At 39.7% G+C, this 22,570-nt stretch overlaps 1 protein-coding gene across 2 annotated transcripts in view; it reads right to left on the bottom strand.

Annotated features, from left to right (window-relative positions):
• Positions 1-9,826: 9,826 nt before the first annotated feature.
• The window catches only part of LOC120727897 (ephrin type-B receptor 1-B), a 170,407-nt gene continuing 157,663 nt past the window's right edge, over positions 9,827-22,570 (bottom strand). For both annotated transcript variants that reach the window (XM_040022503.1, XM_040022504.1), the window contains exons 13-17: positions 18,554-18,703; positions 16,414-16,607; positions 15,439-15,594; positions 13,043-14,554; positions 9,827-10,890 (exon numbers count right to left, since the gene is read on the bottom strand). In XM_040022503.1, coding sequence (XP_039878437.1) covers positions 14,446-14,554; positions 15,439-15,594; positions 16,414-16,607; positions 18,554-18,703 — 609 coding nt within the window. In that variant the 3' untranslated portion in view covers positions 9,827-10,890; positions 13,043-14,445. The remainder of the gene's footprint in view (positions 10,891-13,042; positions 14,555-15,438; positions 15,595-16,413; positions 16,608-18,553; positions 18,704-22,570) is intronic.

Genomic DNA, 22,570 nt, shown 5'->3' with positions numbered 1-22,570 from the left:
GAATCACAAAATTGAATGTATCTCAAAGTACGCCTGTGCAATGTAGCCCTCTTCACTAAACATGAATACTATTATACCAGCTGAAGTGGATCTATGAAACGTAGCTCTCAGCGCTATGAGCATCTGTTAAGATGGCAGGTGCTGTTTAAGAGCAGTAATCACAGGTATTATCCAATGTTTCACTGATCTACATACTTCTGCACATGCATTACTACTGTGCTGAGCAATTACTGGACCTGTTGACCAACAGTAAAGAACTATATATTTTTTTTTATTGTAAACTAATATAAAATATTTGTATTAATTATCTATATTCAAGGAAATTAACTATATGCTTATTAGAGAGAGCTGACCACTATCTGCCTTGATCTGTTTTCTTGCATCGGTCTAGCTAAGACCGTTTAAACATTTCTACACAAGAACAACAAAGTTTACCTGCTGCACTTACCCAGAGGAATGACATCAGAAAGTATTTTAATAATGAAACAATATAGTAGTGTTTCCACTTCCATTTTGAGGGTTAGATGTGATAAAATCACAGTGACATGTCTCTTTACACATCAAAGAGACAAAGAGAGGAAAACCTTGTAGCTTTTGCCATGGCATGCTGTGTGCACAGCTATCGCTGGAAACATGGAGGGATGTCAGAGGATCAGACGTGCAGCCAAGGTTATGAGTTATGAAGTTGATATTAGAGAGATTGGGAGCATTAAGTGGGAATAGTATGACCTTCATCACTCACCATCAATTTGTTTCTCCCATCATCAATGCCTTTCTTCTGCAAGCCATGCAGCAAAGGAAACCCTTTGTGTTAACTCTCTAATTAGGAAGACCTTGACTTGCGGATCTCATCCATTGTTCCTCCTCATTTTGGTGGGAAAATATTTCATTGATTTTTTTTCTTTTCTTTTTTTTGCAGCAGTCGAAGGCGGGAGGAGCCAAGAAGGGCTCTGTGTGGGATTAGACTCCGCGGGGGTCTTCTGTGATGGGTGTGGAGCTGGCGAGGCTCTGCATATGTGTACGTGTGGAAGAGGTGCACTGTCCCACCTCATAACCGTTACCCCTCCCCGCCCGCTGAAAAAGCACATTACCGCTGTGATCCCATCGTAGCATCCTTCTTCCTTCAGCTCCTGATGCTCAATCTATACCTGCTGTACAATTTCTGATTATCTCTCTGTCTATTATTATGATAAATCCAGCTCATTTGCAAACATCTGGATTCTGCCAGGCTTTTGTTTATGTTTCCGCAAGTAAAAGTCTGATGAAAGATGTCCACATTTTTATAATCAAACAAAATCAAGTAGGTGTCGAACGTTCAGTACTGTAAGATACAAAGCAGCGGAGTGACACTAAACCTGTGTATGTGGGGTTTAATTATTCATTCATTTTCCCAAACCTTTACAGTAGAAAGAAACCATTGCAAGCCTGCTGCTCTCGGCGGAGTATACAGCAATCACCTGTTTCTGTCTCTTTTTTCCCCTCACTCGCTTCCTCCTGTCAGTCTAGCTTGTCTCTAAATTATGCCTTACCCCTGCAGGTGCCAACGTCTCTCTGAAATGATTATTTCTACCACACAGAAGATTGCTTTTGGTAATTATATGTATCATAATTAAATTTGATGAACTCCTCTGAGACATAAAATCTCATTTGACCCAGGTGCTGCATTTCTCTGCCTATACACAAAAGGAGAAATGTCTTCTACTATTAAGAGAGATATACTCGGAGTCTTGCATCTGACATCTTGATTAAGCAAAGGGGTATTTTCACATTTACCAAATTCGCTAGGTTCCGTCAATATCTTAATTACTGAACAAGAGAAATGCAAATTGCCCTTTGTTACAATGGAATGAATTGAGAAGGATTAACTATGTTGTTGTGTAATGGCCAAACTCTTTTCTTTTGAAGGAAGAAAAAGAAGCTGAAAGTCAATACCCATTCAGCCACAAATGGCTGCCTGCATCAGAGGCCTTGATGTGCTTTGCCACTCTTTACGCAGGCAGGCAGAGCATTCTACTCATTTACAGTTTTTTCATACCTATGAATCGCCTGCTTTTTTTTCCCCTGAGAAACTGGGTGGTAGACACATTGGCTATGAAATTCACATGAAGAGGAAGTGCTATAAATGATTTGAGAGCCTCTCAACTTCTGCTCTTCATGCCCCAGGAGACTCTGCCTCACCTCTTGTCTGTCGTTCCTTTAAATGCATGTCGTTCTTTTAGGAATAGCTTTTTGTTGTAGAGATGTGTGGATCAGACTCTACTACTTTTAGCAGTGCTTTTTAACATCTTCCAGGATTTATGCTCTTTTTTTTACTCTTTTTTCTTCCTTTTTCCTCTTGTTTTTAAATACAGATGAAGAACAAATCAATGAAATCTGAACTGCTGATCCATACTGTAAGTGAGTAGTTGGCTTAACTGACACCAAAACACTATTGTTCGGATCCCTTCACCAGATATCCGGAGACTTTCATTGTCAGTGTTATCCATGCTTTAGACATGTAGCTGCAGCCTTTCTTTCTAATTTTATTGTGATTCAGGTAATTACCATCATTCTGCATATAAACATGACAGCTCGAAAAGTTTGAAATGAATTCTGATAAAACTTTGTAGGGGTGTTGTGTGGGGGTCATTCAATAAAATTTGGCTTACATCCACCAAGGTCTTCAAGGCCAACTTAATGATTTATTGAACAAAAAATGACAAAAAGCCTCATAACTTAAAAACTGTGATTCTTATAGGTTTGGTGCTTATTTACAAGATTCATTTAATTTAAATTTCATACATCATATCGCGCTTCACCTCTGACCTGACCTGATCTGAAGGTCAAAAATATGATGATGCTAACTATGTTTTTTACTGCCATTGTTTGTATTGGTAACTTAAGGGCATAAAGGGACTGATACATGGGGATTCTAAATATCACATTATTTTATAATTGTTTTGTACATTACAGTAACGGGTTATACTATTTTAAAATACACAGGTTTTGGGGGATTTCTTAGGGGTATTTCCTTTCTTAGGGGAAACATCTTGCACTTGTTTTACTTCATTACAAACGTCTTAGAGTGTGTTTAAAAAGAAAAAAGATAATAAAATTAACATATACAAAATTCAATACGATCACTGCCCAGAATGAGCGGCCTTGGTGGAGATTTGTATTCTCAAAGTGCTTCTTGTTTATCATTCATTTCTGCCTACTCTGCACATACATCGATAAACGTGTTTACTGAGGGATTTCATAGTATGAAAATAATTAAAATAATATGTTCATTTTTTTACACCAAAGGAGGAACTATTATATAAAAGAGTCCTCTTGTGGATCTTTGTTTTTTTGTTACTTCTCAGCCATCCATAATTTGTATGTTTTTGGTAAACCAATACACATCAGAAAACAACACGAGCCTCCACAAAGCGTTTTGTGCTCTGGACTTTTCCGAGGCCACTAAGATTACTGCAAATATGGAAAGAGCTTACTGAGGTCCTGCAGGCAGCATGTGCTGAGATTAGAGTTTAGGCTATGAACAATCCCACTAGGCGAGCAAGCAGCCACTTCAGATTAAAAAAAAAAATGTTTTAACTCAAGTCATGTTACTTTTGTTGGGTTTTTCTAAATAAATGTTATTTTAAAAATGCATAGACACACGCAGGTAAGTATCTGTAAATAAAAATACGACTTGAAGGATTTGTGAAATGCTTACTTTCAGTTCTAGCATTCCCCCACTGCAAGTCTTTGTCCCACAGTTCACTATGTTCCTGCATTGTCCTTCACTCAGTATTCACATCGAGATTCTACTCTTCACACTTGGATCTGCACCGCTGGATGGATTGCTTTTTCTCCAACTCTCTCCCTTTCTATCTGCAGGAGTTCCCTGCTGCGCACCATCCTTTCTTGCAGGTGATTGCTCAAGGAATATTGATTAAGGCAAAGATTTGCTGCTGAGAAGCCACTTTTCAAACTTCCTGTGACTTTAATGTGAAAAAAAGTGATGTGACTCCCTCATCAGTGATAAACACCCTGTTATGGATGAAGTCTACTTTAAAGAGAAGACTGTCTGTACGAATCTCTGTCTTCATCTATTTGGCTTTTTGTCAGCCTCAGTATGTCTATCTCATCCCATTTGTCTTACACACATACACTCACAAGGCAGCTTTCACACCTAATATAACGTAGAGCTTCTTGTCAGGACAGCAATATCTTCCTCTGTCTTTCTAATTGCTCTGATTAAAGTGACAAACAGGCTCGTTTTAGCTAAAGGCATATAGGGAAGGATACTATTAAGAATGTCACCATATCAGTGGGCATTACATCTGTTTAACTATTAGGGGAACAATAGCAGGCAATTAAACCATTTACATGACCTTGAACTCTTATGAACTGCTGCAATTATATCTCCTGAGTGGTTGTATTTGTCGTACATTTTATTCAACAGACAGCAACCAAATTTCAGTTTCAACAAACCTCAGTTAGTCAAAGCCGTCTTCTCCAAAAGATATGAAAACATACTGCTCGCTGAGCTGGGAAGCATGCTAACTTCACTGCAATATGGTCAGAGGAAACGGGATTTTGGCAAGTTGTTAACAAGACAATATGTTCATTTTGATTAAATGTCTAATTCTTAGGTGAAAAACGAAAGTGAATGCCTGTTTTGTGTTAATGATAATCCTTTCCTGCACATAAAGAGTGGAGCAACATAGTTGAAGCCAGGGATGCAGTTCTTAGCCAGACTGTGATATCTGGTCTGGTTTTGGTCATCCAAACTGGAAGACAGAGAGAGAGAGAAAAGACATACTATACTCAAAAAGAAAATTGACTTTTCCTTTAGGGGAGCAGTTGATAGGTAAACACAAAGAGCGACTTAGCAATCCTAGAAAATTGTTATGTTTTTTCTTACTTCAAACTGCATGGAGCAAGTCCATCTGTGCTACATAGTGATGGTTGGTGATAAGATGTAAAAAACAACTTCAGACTTCCAGCCAGCTCGGACATGCTGCTGTTTCACCTGCTGGTGCTTGAGCATCAATTTTAAAGTCAGGTTTGTGTTTGTAAGTGTATGTCTGTTTTGTTTTTGTTTTGTTTTTCTGTAATTCTAATGTGGTAACTACGCTATACTAGACAGATTTATCTAAATTAAAAAGTATTACCAGCTAAAAGTGGGTTTGGATTTCTCCTTGCAACGCTAAAATCTCATTCTATTCTGAAGAATGAAAAACAAGCTAAAGGTCTGTATTGTCCTTCGTTTAGTTTAACTGCAGGAAGAATCTGACCTATATTGGAAGCAGGCTTCCATTAGAGGCAGCTTTTTGTTTTGGGTTTTGATTTTGGATTAAGTGATAACACCAGTGTGACAAAGCTTCTGTCTGATATGCTTCCATTTGTTTGTATTGAGGCTTTGACTATTTAACATTATAGTAAATCACTAAACAGACAGATAAATGTCTCTTGTTTAAAAAAACAAAACAAAAAACAAATTAGGCTGGTTGTCTTCATTTCACTCACAGCACTCTTTATATACTCATGTACACAAACATAGGTATGGTTATCAAACCAGGTCTCTCGCCACCTGTGTCAACACTATGCTAATATAATGTGAAGTTACATAAAACGCAACACAAACTGTGCATGTAGCAAAATGACAAACATAGAATAACTCATTATAGAGCAACAACCCCAAACTGTGCTACACATGAGAAACTTCACACCCTCTTTGAGATGCTACACATTCACTGCTCATCAGTTTCAAATTTAAAGCCAAAAGCATTTCATTTCCTAACAGAGTTTTATGGTAAACCATTGGCAGAAATATGAATGTGCAAAAAAAAAAAAAAAAGTCAGTCGTTTTTGGGCAGTTCAAAAAGACTTAGGAAAAGAAAAGAATGAATTTTAAGGCAATGCACATCATAATGACATTCATTAAAACAAATTATGGACATGGCTTAGCTTAATAATACAATTAATGCTATATTGGATAAAACACAGTACGCTCCTAAATTCAGTAGCTTGTAGAAACCACCTTCAACAGCAATAACTTTTTTGTTGATGAATTGAGGAGGAACTTTAACCCACTCTTCTTCAAAACATTCTTTCAGTTCATTAAGGTTTGTGGGTTTTTGTTTATGCACAGGTTTCTTAACTCATTCACTGCCATTGACGTCTATAGACGTCAATTACGTTTTTCAATGGGAGGCAATGAATTATTCATTGTGAATAAATGTTTCACTATGTACATTTTATTTTTTCATATATTTGTAAATAAATTGTTTTGATAAAACATAACCTTTCTCAGTGTTATTTCTGTTTTATAGAAGTGAAAAACTATTTTATATGTTAGAGGTGTCACAAAGCAAGAAATATTAGTGTCAAAGGCACTTTTCTGCTTGAAATGTATTTTTCACAAAAAGCTTGTTTTCTCCCTTTTTTTGGTCAAAACAGGCATTTTTGGTGGAACCCATCTCTCTTCTACAGCTGATTACTAAAGAATGGAAAATGGTAGAAACAAGCTTTTTTTTGGATGAAAGAAGAGAGTCTGTTCTTCATTTTGGTAGGTTCAGCGTTTATATGATCATAACACACAGTTTTCTGTGGCTCTTCAAAAATGAGTAAAAATGCTCAAAAACCCTGGCAGTGGGGAGTTACCTGATTTGAAAATGGCTGGCAGTGAATGAGTTAAGGTCCTGCCACAGCATTTCAATCAGATTGAGGTCTGAACTGGATCACTGCAGCACCTTGACTCTTCTTTTCATCATTTTGTTGTAGATTTGTTGCTGTGCTTGCGATCATTGTACTGCTGTGTTACCCAGTTTCAGCCGAGCTTTGTATACTCTATATAGGTTATACGCAAACAGAGTTTATGTCTGACTTAATGACTGTAAGTGCCCAGGTCCTGTGGCTGCAAATCATCACCCCTCCACTACTGTGTTTGACAGTTGGTATGAGGTCACTGTGCTACTATGCTGTGTTTGGTTTTCACCAAATGTGGTGGTGTGCATTATGGCCAACCATGTCCACTTTGGAGAAAGCATTATTTCTGAGGTTTTGTGGGTTGGTAAGATGCAATTTTGCAAACCTAAGTTGTGCTGACATGTTCTTTTTTTAGAGAGAAGATGTTTTCTCCTGGTGACCCTTCTAAACAAGACATACTTCAGTTGTTGTCTAATTATACTATTATGGACTTTGTCATGTAACCTGCTGCCTTAGCCCTGTGGAGTTTGAGATGTAGCTCTCTGAGTTTTTGCACTTCCTTTGAGCTTTGCACCGTCTGACTTTGGGGTGAATTTGCTGACTTGGCTCCACTCTTGGGAAGACTGGCAACTGTGTTGAATGTTTCCCATTTGTGAATAATCTTTGGAAATGGTCTTATAATCCTTCCCAAATTGATGGACAGCAAAAGTTCCTTATTTACGATCACTGCTTATGTTTTACTCATTGCCAGTGCATTAAAACACACTTAAATCCTCCAGACCTGGAAACTGCCAAGACTTCTGATTCTATAGAGGTCCTCCCACTTAATGATGCTCAGTTAATCAAGTGCTCTTTATTAGCAGCATCTGGCTGCTCTTTAGCTTCATAATTGGAAGCAGTAAGGGTATACTTTGTTTTTCTGCATTATGGAACAGTTTTTGGCAGATAAATAATTAGATGCTAGTGTATCACGTGTTGTTGGACAGAAATAATCTTAACATCTGCTAAAGACCGGATGATTTTTAATGTCCTGATATAATGTACTGATACATATTGAAGGAGGTTTTTCTTTTTCATTTTTATCATTACACAAAATTGTAATTTTTGGATTATTTAAAGGCCATTTGACATCCAAATTGGATGAAATGAAGACAAAGTGAGGTTTTTGATCCATTTTCAGTTTATTTCTTTATACCTGATTCTCTGGAGAAGAAAAAAAATTGCAAATAAACACATCAGCAATGACGCTGCCTGAAATTTGCATAAATGTGTCAGTGCATTAAAGGCATCATGGATTCTGATCTTCATTTTCCCAGGAGACTAAGGCTCATGCCTTATCTCTTCTTTGCATGAATAGCATCCTCGAGTTTTGCCTCTTATATCTACATGAAGTCTATATTTTCTAGGTGTTTGTAGTAGAGAGACTCTTGTGTGGCTCAGAAACTTGATTTTGAAGCTCATGAAAGTTTATTTATCTCATTTTAATCATAGCTTTTCCACATATACTCTTACTACTATTATCATTGTTTGTTCTATACACACATCTCCAAGCAAACATCAACCAATATGCGAGGGCATTTTCTTTTAATCTCCTACAATCACAAAATACCAAAAGAGAGCGTATTTTCTGAAAGTATTGCATTTCTTCCACACACTGGAGTTTCAGAGACTGAAAATTCATGCATAATTTCTTGAAGACAGAAGTTATGACAGAGAGAATTATTACACTGACATATTTATTTTCTTTTACAGCTCATTAGATGTTGTATATGTCATTCACTGTCAGCATCAAGTAATATTTGATAAATCCAATTTAAAAAAATAGAAAATCCAGAATGCAATCATTTGAAAATCTCACAAACCCATACTTTATTCACAAATGAAAACATAGAAACATCAATTTAAAGAATTTTTTTTTTTTGGCATTTTGCTTTTTGCAGATAGTAAAGGTGGAGACAGACAGGAAAGTGCATAGAGAGACAGAGGAAGACCTGCAGCAAAGGAACATCCAAGGCTGCTGCTTTCTGGCCATGTGGCGTATGGCCCACACACCCACTGAGCTAAACTGGCGCCCCAACATCAAATGTTTAAACCGAGTAAGAAAATGTACAGGACCATCTTTACCACTGTGTAATATCCTATTCTTTTAACTACAGGCATTAAATGTCTGGGGACAGAGGAGACCAGCTGGGAGTGGAATGTTTTCCCATTCTTTCCTGTTCTAGGAATCTTAGCAGCTCAACAGTCCTGGCTCTACTTTATTACATCTTTTCATTTTATGGTCCATCAAATGTTTTTAGTTGGTGAAAGGTCTGGACTGCAGTTTAGCATCCTCATGCTATCAGAGATGTGGGCTTTTGAACTGAGCACTGATAATTGTAAGTCCCTCTCCTCTTTCTTCCTTTTAGCTCAGTTTAAATGAGCTTTGGCTCAGATAAGGCGGCAGTGTTTCTGGATATAGCTTTAACCTGCATTTTTGGATGGCACTGTGAAGTGTGTTTACAGACTGTGATTTCTGGTAGTGTTCCTCGGAAAAGTGCAGTGATTTCTATCCCAGAATCAGGCCCGTTTATCGGCCTGAGGGCCTGAAGATCATGGGCACCCGATACAGACTTTTTCATTTGTCGCTTGCGCACAGTGATTACTCGAGATTCCCAGAAACATTTGATGATATTATGCACTGTGTATTCACAATTTTACATTGAAGAACATGCAGACTGATGAACTGCTCATCTTTGCTTCTGAGAAACTGCCTCTCCAAGATGCTCTTTTTATCCCCACTCATGTTACTGACTTGCTACTAGCTAAGCAAAACTTCCCTGTAGCTTTTTTTTTTTTTACTACCACTTACTTTTCCAGCCTTTTGTTGAAATGGTACATTTTCTCTGTTTAAACATTTAATACATTTTTTCAAGTTTTACACGGCTTTTTTCCAACTTTTTTTGGACTTAGGTTTGTAAATACATCCATATTTTTAATTATCCAATTCCTTACAAAACAACTTCAACCACCTATTCTGTTTCATCCTTTCATACACTTCAATAAAAATAAATAAAAAGTGACGACTGAAACACTTTATTTAATATAACAAATTTGAGAAGTGAGAAAACTGACTGTTTCATCTTGTTGGCTTCCTCTCTTTTTTTTGGCACAGCCCCTGCACAGCAGTCTCTCTGCTAATATGAATCTGGATGTTATCAATCAATTAGAGTCAATAAACAGTTATGGGGCAATGCTGTGAGTTGGATACATCCCTATATCTTTTGACTCACCTCATTAACCATATCATTACTGTGTAGCATGCTTTCCGGCCTGTGAAGTGCCCTAGAAGTGTCTCTGTGGCAACTAGGAATTATGAGAGTAGTGAAACTGCTGGTGGGGTTTTTATTCATGTGGCTGAGACACAAATACTATATAAGATTTCAGATGGGAGGATAATTTCCACTAGTTTGTCATAATAATGTCACTTTTTTATTTTTATTTTTTTTGGAGAGACATTTTTTGTGTTTGCATGTAATGCGAGTGACTGCTCGTTTATTAGTGGCTGATGGCTTTTAACATGTGCTGCCAGCCAGACTGTGGTGACAAAAGCTGTTTATTTCCTTAGCCATTATGAAGCCAAGCATTAGACGTCACACCACACTCAAGCACAGTGCTGACAGGGATAGGGATACTGGATAATAACCTTCCTCTCTCCTTTCTTGACTCACTATTAATGAAAACAGAATTATCGTCCAGTGAGTCACAGACTCTGATGTGATTGACTTGTTTTCCAAGGCGTTTATTGAGTGCATTTTAGTACAATAGTTCTCAGAAAGTTACAGCTTACAAACTCTTGACACATACTTGTCACAATTTACAAGTGGCTGCTATACACAAACTAAAAAAGAAAGGAAGAAAAAGGAAACCAATGTACCTGTGCACACAATGTCTGTACACACAAATGTGCCTGATATGCATACATCCATTCTCTCTTGAACGCACAAACAAATAAACTGTGACATGTGCACACTCACAGTCAGCTCCCCCCATCCACTGCTCATCACACAGAGAGAGGTTGTGACTGGTATACTCAAAGCTTTTGGCTTCACCTGTTCTCACTGGCCCGCTGCGATTCTTCTTGGTGTTCACTGTGTGCATCCATGAGAATATAATTGTGAAGTGCCGGGTGTATGCCGTTTTTATAAGTGTGTAAATCTTTGAGTTCCCAGTCTGAAACAGAGGAGAAAAAGGAGAACGGAGAAGTTTAACGAGTTTCGTTTTGCAAGGAGTCACGCCAAATCATTTTCGGCCTCACGCCGTTCTGATCCATAAATGACAGGCATGATTTTTGCTGCTAAAAGCATCGTTGGTCACTTTTCAGACAGTTGCAGCACATGGAACGTTTAACAAGCAAGTTCTTGTGTTTTCTATCAGTGTGTGATGAATGGCTCCCATATGAAACAGCTTTCAGAGGAAGATGGCGAACCGCCTCTCCATTCATCACACTGGAGTGTCATTACAGTCAGATATTTAGAAAGACAAACAGAGCAAATGGAGAAAAAAAAAAAAAAAGAATTACACTTTTGTATAATGAATACGTTCTATCATCTCATTCACAGGCTCTTGGGTTGAAAAGCAAATACATGAGACTGAGCTGAATAGAGGACTAATGCATTCAAATTGATTCACTGGCTTCAGTGAAAGGGATTTATGCCAATCTTGAGGAGCTTGTGATTATATTTAGGAATACTTGGTAAATCAATGACTCGGAGAATTGAATAGAAAAAGCAATTGATTTTGCCCGTGAGCCAAACCAATTGCTTGATTACAGTATTTTCCATTACCAAACTAAAGCAAATTAACATTTATATAATGAAAGAGATGTTGCCACATAAACCACACTGTGAGATAAAAGAGTTTGATTCACTTCAATGAACTAACTTTCTTACTTTCATCAAAACCATCCTTTGTTCATGCCATGTCTGCCATGCAACCCCGCCCTCCTATTAACTGAATCATCCTCCTCTTTCTATCGCATATGCACACACTCTGTCGGGTTTCAGCCCACTTTCTTCTCATTAAGCATCAGCCTGGAAACCAGACGTGAGAATAAACTAGCTGAGGGTTCCTCAGTGTTTGTGTGTGTGCGTGCATGTGTTTGTGAGTGTATTTGTTTTTTATGCTCCCATCAATCTCCCTCCCTGTGGCTGATCAGATGCCCGTCAGACAGGGGGCCTTAGCAGGTGTTTTCACCCCTGCCTGGGCCCACTAGAGCATGGAGCCAACCATTTCTCAGGCCAGCTCTGGCCCAACTCAGCTCCAGACACAGCCCAGGACAGCTTGGTTACACCCAGGATAAACGAGCTGGAGATCTGCCAGCCAGCGGGAGTAGTCGGGGAGAGAGGGCAGGACAGACAGAGGAGGAGGAGGAGGAGGATGACTTGAGAGGGCTAAGTACACTTAATAATCTGCTAATGGGCCTGCCATCAATTTCTAATTTTGGATGCAAGGTGGTTAGGACCATCGTCACTCATGTCTGTTCAAATAGAGCCAAAAGGGATTTCAGCAGGGTCACAGCTACTGCAAAGAATTTATACCAAAATAGTCCATAATTGCGAGCTACAGGGCTATTCTACCAAGCCTGTACTGAAAGATTGTTGACTCTCATTTTTAATGATCACTATTTTTAAAGGTTTTATTTGAACAACAATATTGCAATTCGTTTCCAAAAGCCTGGCCCTGAAGCAAATGACCAGCAAAAGGAAAAATAAGACTAACAGCAAAATCACAAGCATCATCATTGCCATGCTAAGAAAGAGAATCATCCTTGTGCACAACTCGGAACTATCCCTTAAATATATCCCAAAATAATGACTTTTGGGAATAATGTAGAGACCTTACAAGATTAGTACATTTCTAAGTGACAATTCATGCAGCTAAGAGTTAGAGAAATATTCCCACAAGTACCGTGGCGATTTCCTTTAACTTGCCTAGCCATTTGGCAACTGCATATAGCATGAGTGCACAGATGAACTCAGCAGCTTAGCTACAGCAGTCGATTGGAGGCTGTGCTACGCTATGAGCAGTGTGCCCATGTGGGCTGTTTAAGTCTGTGTGTTCCTCGAAATGGCATCGGGTGTCTGTTGGCAAACTTCAGCCCAGATGTTCATTTTTCACCGTGTAGAGAAATGATGCTGATTCGCAGTGATTTCCAGTGCCCGCTCTCCTATGCGTTTCAAACTCGCAGAAAATCTCACCACGGCCTAGACATTTGCAGCACCCACGAGAAACATTAACTAGATTTGCCCGAAATAAAATGTACCACATATAGAGCAACTCGACTCCAAGCTGTGTTCTTCCTGCGCGATCAGCTGGCACTCACCGTGAATTTGGGCCAGTCCCGGGGCAGGAAACGGAGGATCATTCCCCCTGTGGATGGTGCTGACCGCTCCCGAGACAAACAACAGGTCAAGAAAGAAGATGAAACATAAAACATATCTGTACAACTAAGTGCTCACCAGCAAGAGACAGCATGTGTACACCCACATTTAACATTACCCCCAGTTAATGGATAGTTTGTCAGTTATTTTAACTCCTACAGCAATTTTCATACAATTCTACAATACCAATTCTTCAGCCATTCTTTTTACATTTTCTCCAGTCAGCCCAAATTGTCCTTAAATCCCTGGAGCAACGAGACATACAATCCAGTGCCCATTGTTCAGTTATCCAAAGGAAACTGGAATCTAAACATTGCATGTGTCTCAGTCAGAATTCAGTCAACATGTCTTTGCCAAAATGCAAGCATAGAGTTCTGTACATACATATGCATTTATATCACCTTCAATATGAAGGTTTATTATGAAAGATATAATCATATTTAGCAAGAGATAAACATATTTATATTCTCTGAAAGTGGGTGGCTTGGGTTAAGAAGTCCTTTAGCAAGGCCCTCCACCCAAGACTCCACAGGTAGTGTTAAAGATAAAATACAAGTGGACTGCATCTTGCTATAATGATAAAACAGACAAACAAACACATGGTAAAGGATAAAAATATAACTAAGCTCTGATCTTTTTTTTGTTTTTGTTTTTTTGTTACCTGTCCATTTACAATACACTTTTTAAAACATTTTTTAAACAAGTACAACATGATGTGAAAGTTGAAAATGGTGCTCTGCTGTACATCCCTGTATGCTTCTCCCTCTAATTATTTCCACTGGTAGGTGTTTTGTTTTGTTTTTCTTCTTTTTTTCTTCTTCTTCTGGAACTTATTTCTCGCCAGGTCAAGGCATCTTCATTGCACAGACTGAAGACAGGATGGGTAAAATCACACGTCACATGTTTCTAAATGCCTCACGTTTCAGTTTAAAGTTTTAACACCTTCTAGTCCACATGAAGCAGAAGTACAGTATCACTCACTTTACCACAGTTTGAAACTCTGAGAAGTTCTTTGTGTTGATGTCTGATTGTTGGTTATTTTGGTTCAAAATGGCATGAATGGTAGTTCATAACCACAACAACGGACATTGATTTCCCTTTTGTGATGAATGGATAAACAGTATCAAGTCTGGACCCTGAACTCCTGTCGTGGATTGCATGAAGTGTGACAGCTGTTAACCATGTGGTAGTGTAGACCCTGGTCTCCTGTTGTCATGATAGTGGATTAGATTAAGACAATAGTTTCGACTCTGGCGCGTTCCGATGGATCGGGGGTCATTCGAGGGCTGCTATTTTTGTTGGTCCTTCGAATGCTGCCTGTTCCATGGCACAGCGCCTCCGGTAGTCATGCCATCGGCGTAGATGACTGGCTCATCTGCACCCTCATGGACTGGATATTAGTAAGGATTTTCTTCTGGTGGCCGGCCAGGGTCACTCCTATTCTCAGCAAGTCTCTACAGAGAAAGAAACATGGAGACAGAAAGTGAAAAGCAGGGTATTTTTGTTTCTTTCCTTTTTTTTTTGTAGAAAAACACAGGATCTCCAATAATTTGGAGTTAGAATAGATGATCTGAATATGAAGTGCAAACACCTGCAAGAAATCCCCCATCACAACTCAACGAGCTCACACGGACTTAACGTCGCTACAAATGAACGCACAATTTCAGAATGGAAAGCTAGTAGCAATGAACAAAACCCACAAATTTACTAAATTAATTCCATCTCTGTGAGAAGACGCAGTAGTGCGTGTTGCTTTGAATTGCAAAGACATTGCAGAAATGCTACCAGGCCCCGAGCATATATTTTTAATAAAAAATGTTGGAATGAATTTACATTTTCAACATAATTTTGTAGGCCAAGCAACATTGTTAATTAAAATGGATGAAGTGCAATATTTGTGTCTGTTGGTACCACAAGTGCTCTGAGAAATGCTGTCATGACCAGCGCTTTGAAGCACTTCACAGACACAGCAGCGGCAGCAGAAGTGAAAATATGCATCTTTAAAATGTGTATATAGAGGATACACATTCATGTCTTTTTTTTTTTTTAGAACACTGTCAACACAAAATGTTTAATTATTAGTACAGATAAGAGTTGTAATACATAGCTTGCAAAGATGTACATTTTCTTACCACGGTGAGTGCGTTATTTCGTCTTACAATGTGTTGTATTTTTAATTCCCACCGAGGCTTTAACTTTGATGCATTCACTTGAGTCACTGGGTGCATTTATGCTAAAAATACATGCACTTGACACTGAGTCATTTTATAAAAGTGTGCCCATCAAAAGCTATATGGGTCTGAAAACCCGTCATTTGCACACAAGCAGTTGAACTCACTCTGAGGTCATTTGTGCCACCAGCTGCAGGGAGGTAAAGCCTGAGTTGAGGAAGTTGTCTCTGTACTGGCTCATCTTGATGGCAGCGAGCCAGTCCTCGACTGAGCTGAAGGTGTTGACGTCGGGTATGGATCTGTCCAGCAGTGGCTGAGAGGGCCTGGTGCAGAGGAGAACACCAAGAGCAAGGCGGGGAGGAAGATGAGATATAGTTGGGCTTTGATGCAATATTAAGCACAGACTTAAAGAGAAGGAGAGTAAAGCTGATACTGGTGTTTTCATGGGTGTGTGCCGTAGGGTGCAAGGAAACTAGGGAGAGAGAATTTATTAGTGAATATTGGAATGTATCTCAAATATAAAGTGTAAAGGGATTCAGTATCATGAGGCACATCTGCCACTCCTTCTTTGAATGCCACACAACAAGGATTTTCCGCAGGTAATCGGTAACTGGTCGCAATTGCTTGGCTTTAAAATATGTGGAAGCCTGGAAAAAAAGTAGTGCAGGAACCTGAAACTCACAGTTCACGGACAGACAGACCACATCCAATCTGGCTGACGCTGAGAGAAACTGTGAGGACGGGTGCCAGAGATTGTACAAAACAAGTCCAGTATTTCACAAAAAAGTAAGGAAAACAAAATACGTGCTCTGAATGTGTTCTGAAAATATATGTAAATGAGGTGTTTCATTCCATTTTTTATCTGTTTTGCTCCATCTTCACGGGGTAAAAAAGTGAGAGTTCTTGAAACCAGTGTTTAGGTTGGATAGGAGGGAGGAAAAGTGCAGTTTGACGCAATCAATAGCAATAAATTCATGCTTAATTCATGAGAAGATAAAACGGTGCACATATGCATGCTGGGCTCATTCGAAACAAACAGTGTGTTAAAGACTACATGCATGAGAAGCGTCAGTGTGTACTTAATGTCAGTTTTTGGATCAATTTGTTTCTTACGTGTACAGATTTTTTTTTTTTTTACTCACACTGCAGGAATATTGGCTACAGCTTTGAGGCTGGCGGGGTTACGGATCATCTTATCCAGAGTACTGACGATGTCTGTGAAGCGGGGTCGCACGTTGCGGTCTTTTTGCCAACAGTCCAGCATCAGCTGGTGCAAGGCGCTGGGGCAGTCCATGGGTGGTGGCAAACGGTAGTCCTGCTCAATAGCATTAATTACCTATGAGAGAGAAGGCAAGATGTTGTCTCTTACAAATGAAGATAGCTGCTAATTCCACACCATATACCGCACTTGCAGTATGTCTCTCAAACACTTACTGTCAGTAAGAGTGTTTTCTACAAGCTGGTTACATTTTTTTAATAATTTGACTTATTTTATGGCTGAAACTCAATCCTGCCTCATCACAATGCAACAAGAACCCAACTGCAACCCTCCCCGTATGGACACTCCCTCTGGTCAATAAAGTGACAGTTTGCATTCAGGATGATGTGCCCTTCCTCTTGACTCTATCCAATCACATATCACTCCTATAGGACAGATTGAGGAAAGAGAGGGGACAGAGAGCAGGGGCAGTGTCACTAGAAAGGAGCCCCTGGGGGGGATGGGCAGATTGCATATAATTAACACTGTGAAGTACAGCCACTTGACACATGACTTTTAAAAGCTTCACAAGCTATCAGGACTCATTAAAAAGACGTTATGACAAAGAATTTAAGGGCAGTTAGAGTAAAAGACTTCTATTATATAAGTTTGATCAGAACTTGACAGAAGTGGAGTATCTTCACCTTGTTTTGTTTTCTTTGTTAGTTATAAAAGGTTTTATGTTAAATAACACATAGACAATGAGATCACTTTAGATATATTTAAAGGAAATATGCAATGTTGATTCAGTAGCTACAAAACCAGACGCTGCAAAGACTAATGATTACCAAGATTGCTGCAAATTGATGGAACCGGTGCTCACAAATATCCACATTATCCACACTGTCTGTAGATTTAATCTTTTTTTTTTTTTTTTTTTTTTGCTTACTTGCAAGATGAAAGTCTGATGAAAGATCGTGTGTAAAAGATAGTCATTAAAAGTTAGGTGCTGCTCTGTATATCGCCAGCTCCACCCTGGAGTTGAGTGCACCTCAGCAGATTCTTGACAAATGGTGCATTAGAGAAGAGAACGCACAAGTGAGGGGATATGAGTTAGGAGGGGGTATAGAGAGGGGCTTTGATGCAATATTAAGCAAAAGGGATTTCAAGAGAAGAGGAGAAACAGAGGTTATGGTGTTTGTGTGGATAAGTGAGAGGATGCAGGATAGAGAAAGAAAGTGTGCGTGTGTGCGCGAAAATTTTTGTGAGAGTGTGTTTTAAGTGTGTAAGAGAGTGTGGACTGAGCAGCCGGACATGCTGAGTGGTGCTAGTCCCACCAGGCAGTGTTTGCTGCTGGCCCACTGAGGCAACATCTGCTGGTTTGGACGGTCCTTGTGGAGCGAGGTCCATAGAGGCCTGATGGTTGGCTAGTTGTCGCACTAAGGGAGCTAAGGGAGAGAGACCTCATAGTATGGGACTATATCCAATGGTTGCGTGTGTTTGTGTTGGTGCCTGTGAGCGTGGACGTTATCCAAGCGGACATGGGGAACAAAGCAGAGCTCTCAGCAATCATTCATTGCTCTCAAAAGCTGGCCAGGAAGGAAAGGGGATAGTGTGAGGCTGTGCCCATAATAAGTCTGCTTTCAAAGTCAGAGTCAAGGGCATCTTCAGTAATGATGCTTTGTGATGCAGGCTGATAAAAATGTGTGATTTATTACAGCTTCCTCCCTTATGAGTTACCCTTGATTGTGTATCTATAACCGCATCTGTACGGAAATGGCTGTTCAATTTAATGAGGCTGTTTATTCAGATTCAGGTTTATTCTTTGTTCTATCGGAACTCGGAGACATGATAAAACTTAACTTAGATGTTGAGTTTTTGGGAACATCTCATGAAATGAGCGCTTAAAATCTTTAGTGCTGATTTTATGTTTAATTAGTACTTAACTGACTTTATGTTGTACTACACCTGCTCGTCCCAACTGACTTGAACTCCATTTACAGTGTAATATCCTGCCCAGACATGCTTTTTCAAAATGAAATCATAATATTTAAGAAAGTATTTGTGTAGTTTTAGCCACTTACATCCTGGTTGGACATGTCCCAGTAAGGCCTCTCTCCAAATGACATCACCTCCCACATGACGATGCCGTAACTCCACACGTCACTGGCCGAGGTAAATTTTCGGTAAGCGATGGCCTCTGGTGCTGTCCACCTCACTGGGATCTTCCCACCCTAAAAGAATAATAAAAAAAGAGTTGAATTTCTAAGTTTAGATTACACATATTACAAAAAAATGGGCGTAGCTTTAAACCTCCATTCTTTTAAAAGGCCCACAGGGGTAATACGCGTTGTTGCAAATAGACTTCTGTTCCTCTAAAAGTCTATGAGAAAATGGCTTTCTGATGTGATTTGACTTGTCTGTGGTGGGTGTGGTTCAGGAAGTTGTCTGAATCAGAAGATCAGTGGTTCGATCCCCGGCAGTCTGCACATCAAAGGTTCCTTTGATTCTGAACCCCGAGTATCCCCTGATGGATGCAACCATGTGTGTGCGCAAATATTAGATAAGGTGCTTGGATATAGAAAAAAAGCTCTTGGATGAATGAGGCTTACAATGAAAAGCATTTTGAGCGCTCAGTCAGAGTAGAAAAGCACTATGTAGGCATATTTCAGGTCATACTATATAAAACATTAAGTCTATTTAGTAAATTTTGGTCAATTCGAAGCTAAGAAAAGAGGATTATCCAGTAAATGCTCATTGGCTACAGACTTGTGATTGACAGGTCAGTAGCCAGCGAACGTGTGGTTTCACAATCTGATCTGCCACTCGCCATCAGATCCAGTTTAAACATGTCAAGACAGTGACGCAGAAAGTGCTCATCTTGAGGCATAAAAACAGTGATGTCACAGTAGCTACATCCATCCTTTATACTGTCTATGGCTGAGATCGCTCTCTTACAAAACAATATTCTTTTCAGCTTTAGTATGTTGAAGTCAGCCACTTTCCTGAAACCCACATCAGTACTCTCAGCTGTTCTAGTCCATCCCTTTAACTCTTTATTCTCTCATCCAGCAAGTGCAGCCAAAAAACAGGGAGGATTCTGCCTCAGTATCAGCAGCATCCAACAGTCATCAACCAACTTTGCATTTAGTATATCCTTTCTCATACTCCAGTTTTAATAAAAGAAGATAGGACCGGTTTTCTGTGCATACACCGTACATCTCTGCCTGTAATTGGGCTACGTGAGCCCCCAGGCAAACCATGCACCCTGTTGATTGAAATTGACAGCTGCTTGTTTCCCATCACACACACGTGCACACATTCACACATACAGGCGCAGTGGGATAACATATGAACAGGCACAGAGAGGATTGTGCCACACACACACACACACACACACACACCTCCCACTGGACCTTCCCTTATAGCTGAGTTGAGCTTGCCACCAGTTTAATAATGCCAATTAGCTGAACCTGAGCATTTGCAGATAAGCTGCTGTTGGAAACAAACCCAGGAGAAACCTACACAGACCACCCTGTTCCCTGCTGACTTTCTAGGAACGACAGGAGAAGAGAAGAACCACAGGGAGAGGCGGGTGGAGGCAGAAAAAAAAAAAAAAGGGAAATGAATAAGACACCGAAAAAAAATGGTGATTTGGGGTGTTTTCATAATGCTGGCTCACATGAAATGTTGAACAATACTAATGCTAAACAGGCTTATTCATGCATAAATGTCTGTGTTTAATTTTGGATTACAGAACACTGTCACATGGCGCTGCAAGAGGTGGAGAGGCTGACCTCATTAGCGAGCACCTCTTTGACCTTGGAGACGTTGCTGACCCCGAAAAGAGGTTTAATATCTGACCTTGAGTGGTGCTAGATGCAGAGACAACGCTCTGACTGAGAGCATCAGCCGGTGAAGAAAAAGCACTGAAGAAAGTAGACAATGCTGCAGTGTGTGGTTGCGGGAGTGTGTGACACGCACAAAATGAGAGAACAAGCAAGAAAGGAAGAGAGGAAGAGATCAATAGATGAATAAAGGCTATATAACCCCACTGACTTCAGCGCTTTTCTCATATCTCAAGACTAGTTCATATCTGAATCGTTTCATCTAAACTGAGACCCAAGGGCACTTTCTCTTGCTCTTTCTTTTCTCTTAGGGCAATCAAACTACACTGATACAGGCAAAGCATTGCCCCCTGCAAAAATATAAAATGACTCATTTTCTCCTTTTTCATCTGTCACACTGTCGGGGCCAATGCTTCACATCAATTATTTTGTCTGGACGAACATATATGAGATGAGCAATAAATGCAGAATAACACAAAAATAAAACAGCTGCTCCAAGCACAAAAAAAAAATAGCTTTCTATTACGTCCTCGCTTTGTCATTACTTGCTTACTCCCTTCCTCGCTTTGTACATCTGGTCTCATGCCCCAGGACCCTGTTGGGATATGAGCTCAGTGTCGTTGGAATGGCCTGAGCAAAGACACAGGCTTCACAAGAAGCTTCCTGTGCGCCTCCAATGAGACAGACATTAGTAATAACATTTCCAAGGCGGGTGAGTCAGAGGCAGCTATGCAAACCCTTAGTAATTACTGCTGTGGGCCAATGATAACTGCCAAAATCCAGCTTTAATAACATGAATTGCTGTGGAGTCCATGCATACAGGGAGGAAGGCAAAAACATAATAAAAAGCACTGGTGTATTTATTTTTTTTATTTATTTTTTTCAGTAGAAAAAGCATTAATACCGAGGGAGACGAGTTAGAGGGGTAGCAGAAGTGATGTTGGGAATTAAAATAGACCTAATGTCAACACAAAAGTACAAATGCTTTTGCGTAGCCTTGAAGCATTGGGGTGGGTGGGGGGTTGGCTGTTTGTAATACTGTGTGGGCTACTGAAAAAGGAACAAGCTGTTTTCTGGTTGCCTTGAAGTGAAATATTGCCCCTTAAGCAGAATTCACACACTCCAATTATCTTGGACAGTTAACTGAGAATCTGTGTGTAGATGAGCCAAAATGCACAGCAAGATTTGCACCTGCACAACGTCTAGGCCTTGACGATACCAAGTGATACTCCCTCGGTAATAATAAAAAAAACACAACAACAACAATAAAAAAAACAAACAAACTGGGTGACATTCAGTGCCTGAATTCCTGGGAGGTTTGAGTCTAGCTTGTAATAAATAAGCTGCTTTTGGTTTTTTGTTTTTTTTTTATTTTCACACCCGCCCTCGTATTGTGTTTTTTCTTCTGTTTACTAAATTTGATCACATCAGAATTTTTGCTTTCTTTCTTGTTTTTTTCCTCCCCTCCTTTTGGTTATTTTAACAATTGTAGCTCACGCAGCAAGCCATTTTTGCACACATGATTCCCTTCAGCATACCTCGAACAGACTTTGCCATACAGTATGTCGCCAGAGTAAGATTAAAGTAATGTGACTGGTTTCCACCTGGTTGTGGCTGCCTGTGACAGGTTGTGACCAGCTTTGACAAGCTAGTGATGTGTTTGAAGTGCATCTGTAAAGCAGATGCGCCGTGGCTGTCATAGCGAGACAAGCATGTTCTCATGACAGCTAGGTCTTAAAGATAAAGGATAAACATTTGGTGGTCAGGTAATGTGTGTACTTATTGGTGTCTGTTATGGTCCCCTGGCTCAGCAATATCAGTGTGTGGGTGTGTGTGTAGATAGTAGGATATGAAACACCTGTCATGTCTTTGCAGCAGCTCAGGATACGAACCAACAACATGCCAGATAGCTTCATGTAGGCTGTCACTGACATGGTGATGCAGAATGGAGTAAAATCTAGAACACATATACCTGTCACAGCACAATCAACAGTCACCACTAATATGCAGCAGAATCACAGATAAGCTTACCGGAATTTAGAAAAAAAAAAAAAAAGCCCAGTGTTTTGCCTTTTTCACTCATCTTTTTTCACTTCACAGAAGCTATTTAGAGATTCTAAATAAACGTTCTCCTTCATGTGGAAGACAAATATGTAGAGCTCCCTCTCCGTGTTTTCTTTTCTCCCCCATTCCCTCTTTTCCTTGCCTTTACTCCTCCAACTTCGCTAATCCATTTCCAAACAATGCACACTG

Source organism: Simochromis diagramma, unplaced genomic scaffold (genome assembly GCF_900408965.1).
Source record: "Simochromis diagramma unplaced genomic scaffold, fSimDia1.1 OVJJ01000205.1, whole genome shotgun sequence".
Lineage (NCBI taxonomy): Eukaryota > Metazoa > Chordata > Actinopteri > Cichliformes > Cichlidae > Simochromis > Simochromis diagramma.
This window is presented reverse-complemented; position numbering and strand designations above follow the sequence as displayed.